General features: G+C 61.5%; 1 protein-coding gene across 1 annotated transcript; it reads right to left on the reverse strand.

The window, feature by feature from the left end:
- Positions 1 to 738: 738 nt before the first annotated feature.
- SSU72 (SSU72 homolog, RNA polymerase II CTD phosphatase) lies at positions 739 to 16,081 on the reverse strand. Its single transcript, XM_090268442.1, has 5 exons — positions 15,880 to 16,081; positions 9,357 to 9,500; positions 2,692 to 2,831; positions 2,174 to 2,292; positions 739 to 1,035 (listed from the first exon to the last, which is right to left on the reverse strand). Exons 1-5 carry the CDS (start codon positions 16,056 to 16,058, stop codon positions 934 to 936), a joined length of 684 nt encoding a protein of 227 aa, XP_090124568.1. The 5' UTR covers positions 16,059 to 16,081; the 3' UTR covers positions 739 to 933.
- Between the last annotated feature and the right edge of the window lie 3,625 nt (positions 16,082 to 19,706).

The raw sequence follows: 19,706 nt of genomic DNA on the forward strand, positions 1-19,706 counted from the left end.
GCAACTGCCTTTTCTGGAGAGGCCTGCAGGGCCGCTGGGGGACCGCCAGGGATGTCGTTCTAACACCACGGCCGCATGGCCTGAGGCCAGCTGAGCAGGAGCCAGAGAACAGCCCCCTTCAGCAGCAGCTTCAGCCTGGGCTCCGCCGAGGGGTCGGCCGCCGGCAGCTAGGCGGGGCAGCCGGGGAGCCCGGAGGCCAGTGTCTCGGGTCTGTGCTCTGGTGGTCCCATGACGCTGGGACCCGGGGAGGCGTCCCTGAGTCAACCCCTCATCCGCAGCCCAGGGCAACCCCAAAGCGGCCGCTGCCGGCACGGGAGCCCCGCCCCCTCCCCACAAGGTGACCAGAGATGGTCCAGGGCTGCGGAAACCCCGAGGCGTCACTGACACAAGGGTACTTGGGGGACAGTAGACCACAGTGGGGATGAGCTGCCATGGGTAGTAGGGCCCCCTTCTGCCAGCAGCCCCAGCGGGGGCAGAACCTCCTGGGCGTTGGGAAGGCAGGCTGGACCCAGACGCCCCGCCTGAGCAGCCCTCTGGGGAGCCACACAGGAGCCCAGCCCCGCCTCCTCCAGGGGGCCTGCGCGGGGCGAGCGCGCAGCTCAGGACGGAGCAGAGGGCCTGCTTATGGGACAAGCGCAGGTTCTGCCCAGCAGGTGCTTGCACATGGCAGCCAGGTCGGGGAGGGGGGAAACGCACAGGGCGAGACGTACCGGGGGAAAATGAACTGCAGACCGTGGGTTTGCTTTGCTTAAAGAAAGAGAACTTTAATGTCATACTCGTAGCTAAGCGGGTGCGATCGATCCCCAGCCCGAGAGCCGCAGGCCCGCACTCGCGCCCAACTTCTCCACGGTATGTACAGTGCAGGGCGGCCGGCAGAGGCCCTGGGCATCAGGACGGGGCCCGGGAAGAGCGCACGTCAGTGCGGACACGGGCTCAGTAGAAGCAGACTGTGTGCAGGAAGGCCCGGCCGCTCTTCTCCTCGAACTCCTGCAGCAGCTCATCGATCTCGTTCTCCATGTCCTCTGTGTGCTGGATCTGCAGGCAGAGGGGCCACCTGAGTGGGGGGCCGGCAGGACAACGCCGAGGCCGGCACCCAGAGAGCGGGGGGCTGGGCTCTCAGGTGCCACGTGGACTCCAAACGTGCGGCCCTCACTGCAAAGGAGCTCGGGCACATATGATCTGGTCCCCACCCACGGAGGACACCCAGCCCAGGCTCTAGGGGGAGGGGCACCGTTCTGTGCAGAATGTTAAGCAGCATCTGTGGCCTCTGCCCATGGGTTGCCACCAATGTCCCTCCCAGGTGTCAGACCCACAGGAGTGCAAACGTAACTGGGTATCCCGCGAGGACAACCGCTGCCCTGGAAGGAGCAGGTGCTGCCAGGGGACAGCCCTGGGGCGACCCAAACTAGACAGTAGCCAAGGCTGCTTGCGGTCCCTAGTCCTGGCCTGAGGTGAGGCCTCTCTGAGGAGTGGCACCCCCAAACTCAGCTCTTGCCTGTGTGACCCAAGTCACGTGGGAAACTTCTGGGACATGTCTCCCCCCTGCAGCCCTTTCTCCTGCATGATGGTGGGACCATGGGCGCGACTGCTGGAGCTGCAGCAGCCACACCGGAGCCTGAGGCACACGGGCTACGGGCGCCGTGCTGGCTCCAAGAGCAAAGCGTCAGGGCCCACCCGTCTCCGGAGTTCTGGTTAAGTCACTTGTGTTTGTCATTCACGGCCAGCGGACCCGGACGCAGGTCCCGTGGGCAGACAAGGCACACCGGAGCCTCCTGCTCGGAGCCTGTCGTCACGTCTCACAGATGCTCTGCTCCGAGGGCAGCCGCACGGGGGCTGCAAAGCTGGTGGTTTCCCCACGAGGGAGGGGGCCTGGAGTGACAGGAGCCGGAACAGGGCCCCCCCAGAGCCCTGACACCCAGACACATGGCGTCTTCATGGAAGCAAGACACCTGCAGTCACTGCCGTCTGCCACCTTAGAGCACCAAGGGAATTAGGCAGAGCCAGCCAGTCGATTGTCAACCTGTGGGCACCTTTGCGTTACCTGGGTTTTGACATTTGAAAATAACTGGGACGTGAATCGAATCGTGTGAGTCATTTCCACCGTGAAACCTTCCCACACAGGAGGCCCTGACCCGCGCCCCAGAGCGGGGGTGGGCGGGGCGCGGACACTCACACACTGGCAGAGCTCACAGAGGAGGAACGCCCCCAGGGTGGCCTCCTCGTGGTTGTCCTGGATGTCCACGTTGATGACATGCACCGGCTGGCAGGTCTCCTGCTCTCTGGAGTTCAGGTCTAACCGGGACGAAATGACACGGACGTCAGAGGCCCCGCTGCACCTGCCCTGGCCGAGCATCAGACCACCGCCCTAAACACTGCTGTGACTCAACCTCAACCCCAGCCCCACCGCCCCTCAAACACGCGGCCTGTCCTGGGGCGCAGCCTGCAGCAGCACAGGCGCCCTCAGAGCACCAGGCCCCAGCCCCCACTCACACGGGCTCCTCAGGTGCCAAGACCCTGAAACTCACACGATGCTGAGGGCAGCACCAGCCGCCCTGCCTGGGTGACCTTGGTCAGCCAAAGCCCCCGGCCAGGGCTCTCCCAGGCCACTGTATGGCCCACTGAGGCTGGGGTGGGTGTTTAGGGCACCACAGGTCCCCAGCGCAGGTGGGGGGATCGGGTCTGCGGGCTCACCTTCCACCACCTGGTCGTACACTCTCTCTTCGCAGGTAAGGATCAGGTCGAAGAGGTCTTTGCAGTTCTGGAACCTTTCTGGCCGGGGCTTGATTCGCTTATTTCTGTCCAACATGTGCAAAATGCCGTTCTGCGTATAGCTGAGCGGTGACGTTAAGGAACGTGAATGTGAGGCGTGCCCTGAGCTTAGCGCAGCGCTGGGTGCGCGCCCTCCAGGCAGGTGTAGCGCGGACAGGGCAGGCGGGCAGACTAGCCCACTGCGGCCGGCCAGGCCACCGCCTCCGGACCACCAGCGGCCAGCAAGCCAAGGCCTCATGTCTCTGCCACCTTCTCGTCTGCTTCTTCAGCCCGCCAGCTTCCCGTGCTCGCAGTGACCCTGAGCCTCCACCATGGAGGATGCCCACCTGGAAACCCATCCCAGCCAAGCTTAGCCCCAGAAGACTTGCTGGAAACCCAGCAGCCAAAGGGGGGCCAGGTCACTACAACAGTGATCGGGGCCCAGGCCCGAACCTGAAAGGGCCATGACGTCTGTGCCTAGCAGGTGACCCTGGAGCTGGATGAGCTGCCTCAGGGGCCCTCCACAGGGCTGCACCCCCACCCAACACGGTGGCCACATCTGTCCTTGAGGCCTGAGGTAGACAGTCCACCTCCCAGAGCCCTGAAGCTGAGGAGGTGGCCCCTCAGGGTCTTTCAGGACAGCGGGGGCCAAGCACCTCCTCGATTCTACCTGAGACACAGACTGGCTGACCCAGGGATTCTGAGTGCTGCACTGAATGCCCCCAAACTCTTAAGTTGGGATGCCTTATTGGAATGAGCTCACGTTAATTTCCCACATCCCTGGAAACTGAGAACAGCTTTTATAATACACTGAAGTGGTTCACCCGAGAGACAGAATTTAAAGAGACATGGGATTGTTCACTGTGGTGTTCTCGGTTCTCAACATTTGCTAAGTTCATGAAGCCGCTGCCCCCAGGCGGGCACCAAAGCCTGGCGGGAGGACCAGGCGGAAGGCAGGCCCTGTGCTCCCCGGAGAGGGGCCCAGCGGCGCTCAGGCCAGGTCTGCGGCGCTGCTGTGAGCGAGTGCACGTGACGCCCCTTCCCTCTCCGTCACCCTCCCTCACTTGCGCAGATGACATCACAGATGAGGCTAAGTGTCACTTAATGAAGTGGAAAGGCCTCGTTGGGGCATCACACCCCACCCCTCACCCATGGGACAGGAATTACAACACTGGCCTTCCTGGACTACTTTCTGGCAAATTCCAGGAGGTGCACATCCCAGGCTGAACCAAGCAGGACCAGGGACAGAAGAGGCCCGTGCTGGGAGCCCAAGGCCCCTCGCTGTTTCAGTTCCCGGGGACCCAGAGCCGCTGGAGCCCCCACTTTAGGCCACAAGAGACGGGAAGGTCAGGATGAGCAGGACAGCGTGGCCAGGAGAGGAGTCGGCCACCAGGCAGGGCCTGCGTCAGAGAGGCTGGGCCTGCGAGGGGCCCCGAGGGCCAGCCCCTGGAGACCCTCATGCGGGAGGCAGCAGCCCTCCGAGGTGCATTGTCAGGGCAGTGCCCGTCCCTCGGCCATGACCCTGAGGCCACAGCCCTGGGGGAGCAGCAGGCACTGGGAGCCCAGTGCCTGGCAGCAGGCGAGGATGTGTTTCTAGAACCCCCACCCCACGCACACAAGGGCTCCCCCGGCTGATGACGACAATGGCCTGGCGGAGCCTCCACTGCCGCCAACACAACTGAGAGACCGAGCTGCTGGTCCAGAGCCCCACACGGGGGCATGGGTGCTGCCCGCCGGTCCCCTGCCCACCTTCCAAGCCCCGAAGGAGCCTCCCAGGGACCCCATGATGCTTCCGAAGGCCAAGACGATGGGATGAAGCCAGTCAGGCCACTAGCTCTGAAGGACTTCAACTGTCCCTCCTGGACACCTGCTGAGGGCACCCAGGGAGCAGGGGCCGTGGCCGACATGCGGGGTCCAGCCCTGCAGGGACTCAGCCTGGCTCCCGGGGGAGGCAGGGGCTAGGGAGCAGCAAGGTCCGGATGGAGACCCTGGGAAGAGAGGACCCACGGGGGGTGGGGGGTGGGGCTGAGATAATGAGCGTTTCCACAAAGAGGGAACGCGGTGGCAGGAATCTGAAAAGCGACCAGAGGCTCCCTTGTGAAGGCTGTGGGTGGAGCAGCAGGACCCCCACACCCAAGTCCTCACCAAGTGCCACCACGAAGGCCATGGCCAGCGGCCTTCCGCCTGCCCCCACCCCTGGTGGACAGAGTGCTTCCCAAGGGCAGGAGAGGGAAGCGCCCCTCCAGCCTCATTGCCACCCCACCATCATCCAGATCATGAGCAAGACGGGGGGCAGGAAAACACACCCAGGACATGCAGGACAGCAGCGGGGCCTCAGTGGGAGCAGAAGCCTGAGGGGTGGGCGCGGGGAGGTGACAGGCAGGGACAGCCCCGGCCCCCAGGTAGGTGGCTTCTGGTCACAAAGGGCTTCAAAGCCAGCCCCCTGGACAGGGCAGGAGGGCGCCGTGTGTCCTCTCCTGCACCAAGTCACTGCAGGATGACATCCTCGGTCGTCCTGTGCTTGGCTAACAGGTCACCTCTCAGAACTGCTCCCCAGACGCTCACTGAACGGACCAAGGACACTGTGGTCGGTACTAACACTGCCTCGGTCCCCAGATGCCACCATACCTAATTAATGTGTCTCCACTGCATGCCCCAGCCTCAGAGGTGACCTCAAACCCTCCGTGGTTGATGCGCCTGAGGGTGGGCCACCTGGGAGCCGGCTCAGAACTGGGACCCTGTCACACAATTTCCCTTCCATCTCAAACCCGATCAAACAAGTGTAGACACGAGGCTCCGCTTCTCAGGTGGGCGCAAGTCCCCTCTGGGAGGGAGATCCTGAGGCCCTGTGGCCCACAAATGCCCAAGCGAGCATCCTCCCGCGGCCCATGCAGGGGGCTGGGCACTGCGGCGGTCACAGCGTGTCTGCACGTGCTGGGCCGGGGACATGAGAACTCAGGCACCTGCTCTCCGCAGTGGCCCAGAGCCGCCCCCGCCCCACCAAGGCTGTTGCTTCAAGGTCAGCAGGGCCACGTGCCTGGGGAAGCCCAGCCCAGGGCAATGCCCCCCACAGCCATCATGAGGGGCAGCCCCAGTCCAGGAGGTCAGACTCCCAGTCAGGGGCCCCCTCTCTTATCTGGTGGCTTTGAGTCCCCGGACCTCTGCCTGCCTGGCCAGCCCACCCAGGGAGCCCCCGCCCTGCAGCTCAAGCCTCTCAGCACCCAGCGGGTGGGTGGCCTCCTCAGGAGCAGCCCCGTGTTTCAGACGTCAGGGTTATCGGCTGTGCAGTGGCACCATTTCTGCCGTCACTGTTGATCTGCACCCAGTGCACAGGGCCTGCAGCCCGGCCACCTCTGGATTTGAGGACCAGGGAGACTGGGACTCGTCGCCCTTTTTCAGTCTCCGCAGCTTCTTGACTGTGGCCCCCGCCCCTCATCAAGGCCTCGGAGGCCTACCCTCGCCAGGAGGAGGGCCACCCCCCGGGTGCCCCTGGCTGCAGTCTGGGTCCTGCCACCCAGCTCTCCGGAGCCAGCTGCGTGTCGCCTCAGGGTGCAGACTCGGGAGAGCAGGCTGGTGGGGACCAAACGTGTAAATCACTGCAAAGCGCAGCCACTGTGGACCCGGAGGTGTCCTGGCCCCGTGGCGAGGAGAGGCCGCCCGGGGACGCCGCATCAACAAACGCTGTCGGGCTAGCGCTTCTTTATGTTAACGCTGCTGACCGGCAATTTTATATAAAGGCTGTCCCGTATCCCCGGCTATTTTTTCGTTGAATACGAAAATAATACAATTTACAAATTCTCTTTTTACGAAACCCTGTATTCGTTTTAGGAACCACATAAGCTAAGAAAGGGGGAAAGTGTAAGCTGAGGCAAGTGCAAACGGGAGCTAACTGGCATCGGTCAGCTTCTGGGCTTGAACAGTTTTTTCGGGACGGTCAACAGTGTGAGAAGGAACATCTGAATTCACTTTGGAAACCAAAGCAGTTTCGCAAAGCACCTGCGGGAAGGAGTGCGCAGCCCTGCCCCGCCGGGTGCCCCTGGGCCCCGCTCCCCCCACCCTGGGGCTCAAGGCTCGGGGCGGCTCCTACTTCCAACACGCCCGGGTCCACGTCTCCACGTCTCACCGGTGGGACCAGGTGCGTCCCCCGGGCCTGAGTGAATATGCAAAGCAGGGGGCACGGCCAGGTGCAGGCCCACACAAGCCCCCTGTTCCACGGGCGCATTGGACCACGGGAGACGAGCGGGCCAACAGCTCAGACGTGACAGGTGCCAGTGGGCGTCACCTGAGACGCCTCAAGACTGCAACGTGCATCTGAGGCACGAGCGCTTTTCTAAAACCTGACAGCCTATCAGCAAAATCAGATCCACGTTCTCTGGGAATCATGGTCTGGCTCGGGAACACGTTCACTTATTAAGCAGACAAACACTGCTTTTCAAAAACTAGTTAAAACACAGCTGCCAACCAGGGTGAAGCGGGATGAGGTCAAATGCAGAAGCCAGTGTGAGCTGGAGGCCTCAAGCGCTGGGTGTCAGGTGGGCACCCAGGGAACGGACAGGACAGGACCAGGAGCTGGAGAACCCAGCCCCTCCGTGCGGCACGAGGAAGCGGCCTGCCCGAGAGAAGGCTGGCGGGGCCCAGGAACACATTCCTGGGAGAGCCCGGTGGCCGTGGCTCCAGGGACGGGCAGGGGCCTCAGAGAGGACGGCCCCTCCCGAGCTGCGGTGCCCACTCACCGCTCACCCAGGACAGAGCCAGGAGGCTGTGGGGATTTGCAGTGTGAGAAACCATTTTTATTTTCACCCTTTACCCCAAGGCAAGAAAAAAGGTGCACAGCGAAGAGGTGGGTACACACATAAACAGTTTGTTTAAAAAAAAAAAATCCTAACTCCAAAGGTGACTAATTACAGAAGGTCCACAAGAGAAAAACACGCTGGGCACAGGTAGCTACGTTCTGTCTCCAATTATGTGAACAGTCAGGACCCAGGAGAAGTGTTACATTTGTATTTCAAATCCACCTTGAGGGACGCGTCACTTGTACTGAAATGGCACTAACTGTATTTAGTGGTAGGCTTTTACTTGCTTTGTTAGGTAAATGGTTTTGTAACTTACAAAACAATTACCTACAAAAGGTTTGGGGGCGGGCCCAGAGCCTTCTGAAGATGGGCCAGCCTCGCCCTCCACGCCCCACGCCCCACCACCCCCCCGAGCCCGCAGGCTGGCCAGGCCTAGTTAGAGTAACTTAATGTTTCCACCAAAGGTTCTCCAACTGAGCTCGGGGGTCAGTCCAGACCCCTCCGCGGAAGCTGGAAAACCCTGGGAGGAGCTCAAGTGTGGGAGAGGAAAAGCCCTAGAGCCTCGGCCCTGGGAGCTACACTGGTGCCCACAGGAAACATGTGAAGGTCAAGGCATGCTGCGTCATGCCTCCATGGCAAAGGGAAGAAAAAAATAAGGTCAAGGGAAAAATGTGCACTTAAAAACGAACAGTGGGAGATCAAGAATGTCATCAAAGAATACTTCAAATGCAAGAAATTGAACAAATAAACTTGGCTTTTTTTTAAAAAATAAAATTTAAAAAAAGCCCTGGCTGAGTGGCTCCGTGGATTGAGCACCAGCCTGCTGACCAAAGGGTCGCTGGTTCAATTCCCAGTCAGGGCACGTGCCTGGGTGGCAGGCCAGGTCCCCAGTTTGGGGGTGCGAGAGGCCACCACACATCGCTGCTTCTCTCCTTCTCTTTCTCTCTCCCTTCCCCTTTCTCTAAAGATATATAAATAAAATCTTTAAAATTAAAGAATTAAAAATTTGATACACATTACAACATAGACAAACCTTGAAAATGCTCCTGGTGGCGGCAGCAGCCAGGCCACAGGCTGTCCGTCTCCAGCTACTGTGGCCGCCTGGAGAGGCGCATCCGGACAGAGGTGGCCAGTGGCCGCGGGCTGAGTGAGTTCGGGACATGATCAGTGACCACCCCGGGGTTCTGGGGTTGATGAGTGTTCTGAAATCTGCGAGAGCTGACTGTGAAGCCCTGAAGCCATGGTGCTGCACGTGGAACAGCCACACTATAGAGCACCAGGCGCTTCTTCCCGGGTTCCCCTCACTACGAGAAAGAAGAGGAGCCCCTTCTCACCTCTGGAGGGTCAGGTGGACCATGAATACAGCAGGTGATCCCACAAGGAAAACGGTAACGAGACTGCGCCCACCCCGACGGAGCTTTTCTTGACCTGGGGGTTCCCGAGGCAGGAGCCCCTCAGTCCCTCTAGGCCTGCATGCCCTGGGCACACGCCTGCCCGGGAAGGACAGTGGGTGGCCCTGCTGTGCGCAAAAGGAATGGACTCTGCAGTTCCCACCACCCCAGCTGAGCCGCGTGACATCACGGCTTTGTCACCACAGACCACCAGTGCGCCGGCACGCCCTGCACGTCCTCAGCCTCGAATGGCGCCAGCCCTCGCCCTGCGAGAACAGCAGCAGGGCCACTGCAGCCAGCGCAGCACGGCAGGCAGCGGCAGCCCCGAGCCTCGCGCCGCCCGGGCGCCTGACGTGCGGGTCAGCGGGCCCACCTGCCACGGACCGCCACGCCGGGGTCTTTCAAGGGCAACCAGCTGGGATACAGTTCTTTGTCTTTCCTAAGGAGATCGTTGTACATCTGATCGTACGTGGTTTTGAAATCATAAACGTTGGGTTTGTCGGGCGCCGGCCCCGGAAGCTTCACGTGAGTCCCTGTTCCAAAGGACCGGACGCTGAACCCCCGTTTGCTGAAAGACACAAAAGCAGACAAAGGCCATAGCTGGATTAATTAAGGTACAAAACCCTAAAAATAAGCAGCACGAGATGAGAAGTGGACAAAATGAGTAACTTCGTTGATATTTGAGAACACGTTTTTAAGTCCTTAACTTCAAATGCTTTATTCAAACTTTAGAACTTCCCACAGCACGTGACGCAGATGCCAGGTGACACCGTGAACAGCGGTGACGACGGGCTGTGCGCGTGGGTCCCAGCAGCAGGCGCGCGGTCAGCAGCTGCTGAGTGGGGAGAGGGCAGGTTCTACCAGGGAGAAAACCTGGCCCGGACAGAGCTGCTGGAGGCCCCTCCCTGCCACCAGCCCCCGATGGAGCCACACTGGCAGGCTGTCCACACAGCGGGGCACTTCCTGCCACTGGGAAAGGATGGGGCCCAGCACACACACTGAACCCAGAGTCAGGAACAGAGGGAAACGGGAGGTAAAGGGGCCCCCCGGCTCTGCCGCCTCCACTGTCCTGCGATGGGAAGGGGGTCAGGTAGCAAGGAGGGCTGCAAACGAGCGCTGTGACTGGGGGGTGACAGGCCCGGCCCTGAGCACGGACACCTCCTCCCAGACCTGAACCTGTTCCTCTCCAATCCAGGTAACACACAGGAAAAGTACTTCTTGTCAAAGCACCAACAAGCCTGAGCAAGGTCACCGCGACCAGGGCAGTGGAAGCCAGCTGTCATCCGGGCAACGACAGGCACCCACCGCCTGCCTGGCTCCATGAGGTGGTGGTGGTCACACAAGGTCACCTGGCAGCTGCTTCCTGGAGGTCACGGTCCCCGCAAGGTGGTGGGACGTGAATGCAGCGGGGCTCTCGCTGGCCTCCCGGCCGGCCACGCCACTGCCCCACCAGCCAGCAGGCGCCGAGCTCCCAGCGCCAGGCCCTCCCCCGTGAGCGCTTCGGAGGCGCCAGCCCCGCTCCAGCAGCCCCTGGCTGCTCAGGGTGGAAACGTACCCACCGAGCAAGAGTGAGCAGGTCCCTGGACCAGCCATGCGCCTGCAGAGGCAAGAACCCGTCACCCCTCAAGCGTCCTCTGAGTCCACTCTGGGGCAAGAGACCAGGACCTGGCTTCCCAGCAGAGGGCAGAAGAGACTCACGGAAAAGCGGGGCGCCCAGAGCACCACACAGCGCCCCAACTCCACCAACCACGCCCCACGTGTGTGTTGGGGGGTAGCTGACCCGGAGGGCACCCCGGCAGGGGCAACAACACCAGGAGCTGCCTCCCTAGCCAAGGGGCAGGGAGGAGCGTGTGCTCTGAAACAGGACAGGATGTGAGGCTGCGGCCTGGCCCTCAGGGGACGGCGGCCGGCAGAGGGAGCAGCCAGGAGGCACGGGAAGCGTCACCGCTCAGCGCCCAGAACTACCCTGACGCGCTCTCGGGTGACTGACTCACGTCCTGGTGGCGGCGCTGACGGTCCCAATAAGCGCGGGACCCAGGCAGGCGCAGACCCTTCCCTGCGCTTTGCAGACACTGCACACGGAGGGCCTGTGGCAAACCCGTGCTGAGCAAGCCCTCACGGGTGCCGGTTACCGACAGCCTAAAGCGACCGTTAGTGTGTTTTAGCAACAAAGTATTCTTTAAAAGCTTTTCCTTATTTAATTTCAGAGAGAGGGGAAGGGAGGGAGAGAAACATCAGTGTGTGGCTGCCTCTCGTGCACCCCCAACCGGGGACCTGGCCTGCAGCCCAGGCCTGTGCTCCGACTGGGAATCGAACCAGCGACTCTTTGGTTTGCAGGCCGGCGCCCAGCCCACTGACCACAGGGCCGGCGCGTGACACAGTGTTTCTAACTAACACGCACGCTGTTGTTTTAGGTGCAGCGCTGCTGCCCGCCGGAACAAACTGCCGCGCCAAGCACACAGGACGCAAGTGCACAGGAACCAAAACGTGACTCGCAGGGTCTGTGGCGTCTGGAGCGCAGCCACCATGTCTCCGGCGGGCCCGTAAGGAGTGAACTGGGCGGGAGAGAACCTTTAGGGCCAAAGTAAGAAATATGGATGAGACCACTCTTCTGGGATCCATCAGCCACCCAAGGAGCCCGTTCCAAAATGGGTCCCTAAAACCATTCTGGGCAACAATGGGAAAAGTAACAAGCTCCCCAACAAAGACATGTAAAAGATTCACGTAGGTACACTTCACGCGCCACTCTCGTTAGAAACATTTTCCCGTAACTCAGCTGCTTCCTCGGAGGCGCTCGGCCAGAGCTGGACCCGACTGGAGCGCACAGGGCACAGCTGCCTAACGCGGCGCCCAGCACGCACGCCTGCACCCAGTGGGCGGCACAGCCACGGAGCCTTGCCTGCGGGCAGTCCGCCTCCCACCGCAGGGGTGAGCGCCCCCTTCCCACCCAACAGCATCTCTGGGGGCTCACCCGTGCTGGCACACGGCCATGGCGGAAACAGACCCAAGCCCCTCCCCTCAGACCCTTGGGAGGACGGTGGGTGGTGAAACACACACAGGACACGCAGCGCCCAGGATAGTGAGCAGCACAGCGGGGAGCGCGCCACGGGGCACAGAGACCCTGGGCAGGACCCGTGCTTCAAGCTGGGGGACCGAGAAGCTGCCCTGGGGCCCCAGGAGATGCCACGCAGGGCCCTGCCCTCCCCCTGCCCCCGCCGGTCCCACTGGGTGTCCAGATGGAACACTCTCTGTTCAGTCTGCCCGCATCCCCAAAACTAAGTCGCCCCCAAGGTAACCTGGCCCAACCTTCCACCCCGTGGACCCCGACAAGGCTCCTCAGTGGTCAGGTCTCCATCTGGAGGCAGCTGCCTGTGGCCCATCCTCTCCGCCCTCTGGACTCACTGAAGTGGTCACCTAGCGAGTCGAAAAGTCACACAAGATGCAGTTTGTTCCTCCAACAAAACGTTCACAAGTGGCAAAAAGGCTGATCAGCAACGGCAGCGCTGCTTCTTCCACGCTGGGCCAGCTGACCGAAGAGCCCCCTGCGCGGTGCCGGCAGGGCAGGGCGACAGGCCGTCTCTCACCCGAAAGCACCGACCGCTGGAAACCCAGTCCCTGCAGCCAGCAGGCTGTCTCAGGGCCAGCTGCCTTCACCCGGTGTCTTCACGAGTATTAAAAATGTTCCATAAAGAACCCATCACAGAAAACGTTAAATTTGGGGTCACCGTCACCCACAACTGGAGGTGAAACGCTAATGTTGAAATCAACACCGGAAGGGAAAAATAGGACAACGAATACAGAACAATGAATAAAAAAAAAGAACGCCAGAGAAGACCAGTGAGAAGCGGCATTTTCCATTTTTCTACGGTATGACCCCTCACCTCACTGGCCAAGACTGCAGCCCCAGACCCAACCCGCCGCCTGCGCCCAGGCACACACACCTCGGGCTCCATGAGCAGGACGCACGCCGACGGCCCCCAGCCCCGCAGCCATCACACCTGCACACCCGCCTGCCCGGGAAGACAGGCCTCTGAATGTACACACTCCGGCACAAACGGTGCTCTCACGGCAGACGTGGGCCCTAAGCACATTCCAATGAATGTTTTCTGAGACTACCCTCATCCTCCCGCAAGGCCAAGAATGTGGCAGAGCAGCTTCTGAGCAGCCCTGTGCCTTGAGCTTGTGATGGAGGTGCCTTCAGGAGCTTAGATGTCTCTCCTCCACCCTGTTCCCTGGCCCTGGCGTCCACCTCGCTCTGCTGGCCACTGGGGCCCCCTCTGCACAGCAGCAGCACGAGGCGGCGCCAGGCAAGGGCGTACTAAGCCGCGGTCCCTGCCCAAGGCCCGCCTGCTCTGGCATCACAGGAGGCTAGAGGAGACCCCACTGCTGGGAAGCTAGGAGCGAGGGTGGGAGCCTGTCTTTAAAATGATTCGAGCTGCTGCAATTAGAAACGTAGCTTCCCGAACCCAACGCGCCTCTCAACACCGAGGCGGCGGTGCGGCACAAGACAAAAGAGTGGGCTGTAAAGGGGCTGGGACTGGACACAACTTAGTCTCAGAAGACCACGGACGGGCGCCCAGGGGCGCCCTGAGCAGCCCCAGAGAGCGCAGACCCTCACTGTCGCTGGCGGCGACCCGTCGGAAAACGCAGTCCCAGCCGATCTCCCAGGGGGCAGAGAGGAGGCCCGGTGCGGCTCACCGGGCAGCTACCTCCTGCGTTCCCTTAACCGCACTCCTCCTGCCGCTCACCCAGCAGCTCCCCCGAGCGTGCCCTTCGTATGTCTAAGCGCGCCGCGCGCCGCCTTCCTGCTGTTTCATTTGTACCCTTTGTCTACGCTTTCCACAGGCATCACCTTCAGCGCCTAAGCCGCTAAATCTGGCTTGCATGTCTTTTGAGTTGTAACAGAAAACCTGTGTGAACTTCCTCGAGATGCTTTTGCACCCTGTAAAAAATCCAAATCCATTAAGATACAAGTAGTTTTTCAAAAGCAAAAATGACACGAAGTTGTTCCATCTCCAAGCGACTTCATGAGGCCGCGCCCTGCCCTGGGGGTGGGAACGACCGCAGAGAGCCGGAGCGACAGGGGGAGATCTCAGGGAGGCAGTCTGGCCGCGCGGAAGCGTAAACCGCGTCTGCCTTGGACTCCGCTGTCCCCCTCTGGGAGCTCACGCCAAGGAAATAACCAGGAAAGTGCCCATGCTTCTACAGCACAAGGGTGTTGACACTATAAGGCTGAAAAACAGAAAACCCCAAGGGCCGTTCGTGGGGACAGGTGACAAGTCGCCCTGCCCAGGACGCCCCTGAACGCCGCTGTCCCGGGCTGCGGGCTGGCAGCCCCCTGCTGTCACAGGAGCAGATGTCCTCAAAGTCCAGACGTCCAAGGGAGAGCGGGAACCAGGCCGTGCGCACAGCGTGACATGGCAGAGGCTGCAGAGCGTCACCGTGGCCTCCCTGAGGCGTGGGCGTTAGCTACAGGAAAGCGAGTTTGGAGAGATCTTCGGCTTCTTCCTCTTCCACACACACTATTTTAACAAAGGAAAACAGCCCCAAACAAGCGCTTTAGAAATTAAAGATTCAGGCCTTAAACGCCTTCCCAGTCACCACACCAGGGACACGTGGCCCTCACCTACCTCGTCATCCTCACTGAGCCCCAGGGGCAGGTTAACCTGGGGACTAACCGGGGCGGATGCCGAGGAACCCCACGTGCGGCCTGACCTGCGGGACCTGCGCCCCTGCGGTGACGGCCCAGGGAGCCGGGCTCCACTGACCGGGCTGCGCCCGACGCCTTTTAACAAGCTTCCCTTCCGGCAGATTTCAGCCCGACTCTGGTCTAAGGGTCGCCACCCAGACGACGCCTGCTGTTGGCCGAATGTAAAAGTTACGTCCCATCTTCCTCGATTCCCCAGGAGCGTGAACGCTGTATTCACTCGTTCGCTTAAATTCTCAAAACTTGAGCACCGGCCGGTGGGGCTCAGTGGACCGAGCACCGGCCTGCGACCCAAAGGGTCGCTGGTTCAATTCCCGGGCAGGGCGCAGGCCTGGGCTGCGGGCCGGGTCCCCGGCTGCGGGCGCTCGAGAGGCAGCCGCGCAAGGGTGTTTCCCTCCCTCTTTCTCCCTCCCTTCCCCCCCCCCGTAGAAATGAACAAGATCTTCACGGAGGCATTTTTCCAAACTTGAAATGACTGCACGCGTCAATGCAGTTTGGGGATGGAGCTCGACATTCTAGCACGTTCCTAGTTTTAAAGTAACTTCATAGTTAAAACTTTTTAGTTTAAAAACAACCTTCACTACATGAAGCTGAAAGCACCCTCCCCCCCACAGGGCCCTTCATGACCACCGAGGACAGCGCGCCGCGCGCCGGGCTCGGGAAACCGCCGGAGCGCGCACCGGAGAGGCTCCTTCTGCCCCGCTCCTCGGCGGAGGCGACGCTGGACGGTGAGCCGCGCCAGCACCCATGGCAGGACGTTTGCTAAATAAACGCACGCGACACCGGGGTCCCCAAAGAGGCGTCGGAACTGAACCACAACCTCGAGCTGCGAGCCGGGCGGATACGGGCGACCTGAAAGCGGCGATGGAAGCAAACGCGCACCTCGCCCCGCTAACGCGACAGGCCCTTTCCCGGGAGCGCGTCTCCGCCGGGGCTGCCGTCGGGCCGGGCCCGTCCCCAGCAGATCCCGTCAAGAAGGACGCGCCCGGGGCCCGGTGGGGGGGAGGCGGCCGCCACACGCCGCCGTCTCCCGGACCCTCGCCCGGGAGCCGCTTCCTTCGGGCCCGGACGCGCGCGCGGACTGGACGCCTCCCGGGGTGCCAGGAGCGCGGAGGCCCCCGAGCCCGGAAACGCGGGCTGAGCACACGTGGGGGCTCCGCGCGGCGCTGGGCCCCGCACCCCTCGGGCTGCCGTCGGGGCCGCCGCCGCCGCCTGGGCCGGGCCGGGCCGGCGCGCCTACCTGAGGATGTTGTGCGCCTCCATGCTGCGGTTCTGGTTGCTGGAGCAGACCACCGCCACCCGCAGCGGCGACGACGGCATGGCGGCGCCCGCGCCGTCCGCACCCTCCGGCTCCGGACTCCCACCCAGCCGCGGCTCTTCCGCGCGGGCAAGATGGCGGCCGCGGCCCCCGGAAGTCATGACGCGGAGCGGCGGCGCCGGCGACGTAGCGCGTCGGGGCGCGCGGCGCGGGCGTGCACACGGCGCCCCGGAGGCCTCCCGAGCTCTCGGGGCCCCGGCGACGGGCGGCGGGCGGCCCTCGCAGCGGGCGTCAGGCTGGCGAGCGCGCCGCGGCCCCCGGCGGACGCAGCCGAAGCCCGCGATCCTCACAGGAACTGCCGGCCGACGCGCGCCGGCGTCCTGACGTCACGAGGCCCCGCCGCCGTCGCGGGGAGTGACGCGCGAGGCGTCACGAACGGCCCGCCTTCGTCGCCCGGAGGGAAGCCACGCCGGTCCAGACAGGCGTGGCAGGCGACGGGTGGGTCCCCAGCACAGCTCGGGGCGCCTGTGCGCGCTCCGCCGGCCGCACGGGGCCCGGGGTCCGCGCTCCTGCCGGGACGAGCTGTGGGCGCACCCTCGGCCGGTCCCGCAGAGCGGCGTGTCTCCTGCCGCCCGCGCCTCTCCGCACGCGAGGCCCCTGCCTCCTCCCGCAGCCCCTCCCCCGGAAGCCCAGCCAAATGTCACGTTAGATGAGGTTCTGGACGTGTGAGGAGCAGGGAGGGGTCGAGAGGGAGCCTGGGTGGCGCCCGGTGTTCACAGTGATGACAAAGGGGGACCCAGACTGGGCGCGTGGGAGGGGCTGTCGCACACCGTGTCCCCAGGGGGGCCCTGCGGGGCCCGAGCCCCCGGTGGTGACCGCCCCTGCCCCAACTTCCTCCTCCGCTCTCTACGGCACTTTCCCCGTTCCCCTCCGGGCGGAAACCCCAGCTGGCTGGCCTGGGCCTCTCGTTCCGATTGCGGTCTTTCCGCCGAATAAACCCTTCCGACTGCATGAGAGCCCGGCTGACGTTTCACGTCTGCCTGTTGGCGGCTCTCCGCGATGCGGCGAAGCCCGCCCCCGCCCCCGCCGCTGCAGGGCTGGTGCGCAAACAGGCGTGGGCGCGCAGAGCCGCCGAGGTCCCTGTTTTTCTCCACGGCTCGGGGCCTCCAGGGCGTTTTCTCCTGCATCCGAGCCTCGGCGTGTTTGTTCTGAAATTTTCTGGGCTTTATTGAGGATCTGTCTAGTTTTGGAGGTTTTGGTCTTTCTGTCCCCCCCACCTTTTTTTTTTTTTTTTTTTTTTTTTGTTAAAAGGCCTTGTTTGAGCTCTTTTTTGGGGGGATGCTTTAAAAAACTATTCATTTTAGAGAAGGAGAGGAGGGGAGGGAGAGAGAGACACATCGATCTGTTGTTGAGTTAGTGCATTCATGGGTTGATTCTGGTCTGCGCCCTGACTGCAGGTCGGACCCGCACCCTTGCCTATCGGGAGGACGCGCTAACGGCTGAGCTCTCCAGCCAGGGCCCGGGTCTGGGCTCTTGTTTGACACTTTGGCTTGACCCCCGAGTGGCCAGGCTCTTTCTTCAGACCAGTACCTTTGTGCCAGCAGTGGTCAGTCGCATTATACCTGGAACCAGACTGTCCCATGGAAATCGTGTCATGAGTAGAGACGGCCCCTTGAGCTGGACCTGTCCGAAGGGCTGTCGTTTGCTTCAGCCCTCCCTGGAGGCAGGCTGAAGGTCAGCCCCTGCCCGCTGCTGTGCTCTGGGTCCTCGGACGGTCACGCCGTCCCCGCAGTGCGACTCCTCCGGCCTGCGAGGTGGCGCCGACCCGCCTTCCCGCCGCCGTCCGAGCTGCGTTTCCCTCGGGAAGCTCTGCCAGGCGACGGGGCTGCAGCGCAGTCTCTTCCCTAGGCCTCTCCCTGAGCCCTGTCCACAGGGGTAGGTCTCGGCCTCCGCGCCTTTCCCTGGGGCCGAGTCCCAGCGCAGGGACCTCGGGCTCTTTCTCGAGCAGAACTGGCAGTTCAGCTGCCCGCTGAGCCTCCTGTGACCAGGCTATCCTAAAGTGAGACTGTTCTCAGGCAGACTGGCCAGTTCTGGGCCCGTGGGTTGCTGGGACTCTTGCTCTCGAGAAAAGTCTGAAAAATGTGGGGTCTCAGTTATCTGCATATTTTCAGGGTGTCCCTCCTACATGGACCCTGGTTGAATTTGTTTAAAAACCACAGTGCCAGCTCTGGTTGGTGCAGCTCAGTGGATTGAGTGTCCTCCTGCAAACCCAAAGGTCACTGGTTCAATTCCCAGTCAGGGCACATGCCTGGGTTACAGGCCAGGTCCCCCTTTGGGGGCGTGCAAGAGGCACCCGATGGATGTCTGTTTCCTTTCTTCCTCCTTTCCCCTCCCTCTGAAAATAGAACAACAAATCTTAAAGCAAATCAAAACCCACAGCCCCCCCCCCTGGCTGGGCTGCTCAGTGGATTAGAGCGTCCAGAAACACCCAGAGGGGCGGTGTTGGCCCCGATGGGGCACCTACTGGAAGCAGCCCACAATGCGTCAGTAAGTGGGGCGCCAATTGGATGTTTCTCCACCCCCTTCACCGTCCCTCTCTCCCTAAAATCAATTAGTTGTTTTTTTTCTATGTAAATAAAATGTAAACCCCTGTCCCTCCTCGTGTGCGTTTATAACTAAATGGAGAAGGTGACCAAAAGTAACTTAGACTCTCAATAGCCGTGGCTCCAGGGACGGGCAGGGGCCTCAGAGAGGACGGCCCCTCCCGAGCTGCGGTGCCCACTCACCGCTCACCCAGGACGGATCCAGGAGGCTGGGGGGATTTGCAGTGTGAGAAACCGTTTTTGTTTTCACCTTTTTCCCCAAGGCAAGAAAGAAGGTGCACAGCGAAGAGGTGGGTACACACATAAATTAAACCAAGGCCTAAAAGACACTGAAACAGAGAAGAATTAAAAAATAGCTCTTAAAAATCATCTTCAGTCCTGGCTGGTGTGGCTCAGTGGACTGAGCGCTGGCCTGCAAACTAAAGGGGTCGCTGGTTCGAGTCCCAGTCAGGGCACAGGCCTGGGTTGTGGGCCAGGTCCCCAGCTGGTGGCGTGTGAGAGGCAGCCACACAGTGATGTTTCTTTCCCTCTCTTCCTCCTCCTAAAAATAAATAAAATATTTAAAACAAAATAAAAATCATCTTCACTCAAAAGGTGACTGGTTAAGGCCCACAAGAGAAAAATATGCTGGACACAGGCGCCTATGTTCTGTCTCCAGTTACGTGAGTCAAGCCAGGACCAGGGACAAGTGCTCCATCTGCATTTCAAATGCACGTTGAGGGACAGCTGGTAGCACATGTGGAAATCACTCTTATTTTGGGGGTGAGCAGGGAGTCGTGAACTGTTTTGTACACACAGGCTGTCACAGTGGGCATTTCAAGAAAGGCCAACATTGAGCTGGAGCAGGTGTGGCTGGGGACGCAGCCCTAGGTGCCAGTCACCGCCTGGACGGTGGTCATGACGACCCCAGTGAGTTGCCCGGGTGTCTGGAAGCCTGGCAGCAGCCTGTGAACTAGGTCCCCTTCCTGTCTCCACCTTCGGCTGAGGAAGCGGAGGCACTGAAAGGCTGTGTGGCTCTTCAGTGTTTCCAATCCAAGCCAGTTATTTCTGTGTAAGAGAGGCTTCAGTATCTTCAGGCAAAACCTGCACCTGGAACAAGGCATCTGGACCCAGCTCCAGGGCACGGGGAAGCCCTGAGGTTCCTGGGAGAGCAGCAGGTCCCCAGCAGGAAGTCTGAAGTGGGAGGGGCTGCAAGGGCAGAGGCCA

Source organism: Furipterus horrens, unplaced genomic scaffold, assembly GCF_987537825.1.
Source record: "Furipterus horrens unplaced genomic scaffold, mFurHor1.1.pri manual_scaffold_3, whole genome shotgun sequence".
NCBI classification, from domain to species: domain Eukaryota; kingdom Metazoa; phylum Chordata; class Mammalia; order Chiroptera; family Furipteridae; genus Furipterus; species Furipterus horrens.

Excerpts from the sequence above, each read along its gene's own strand:
- SSU72 (XM_090268442.1), bottom strand. The coding sequence starts at position 16,058 with ATGACTTCCGGGGGCCGCGGCCGCCATCTTGCCCGCGCGGAAGAGCCG. Across the intron at positions 2,293-2,691 it reads GTACGACCAGGTGGTGGAAG|ACCTGAACTCCAGAGAGCAG; the intron begins GTGAGCCCGCAG and ends CGTCCCGGTTAG. Across the intron at positions 1,036-2,173 it reads TCTGTGAGCTCTGCCAGTGT|ATCCAGCACACAGAGGACAT; the intron begins GTGAGTGTCCGC and ends CTCTGCCTGCAG.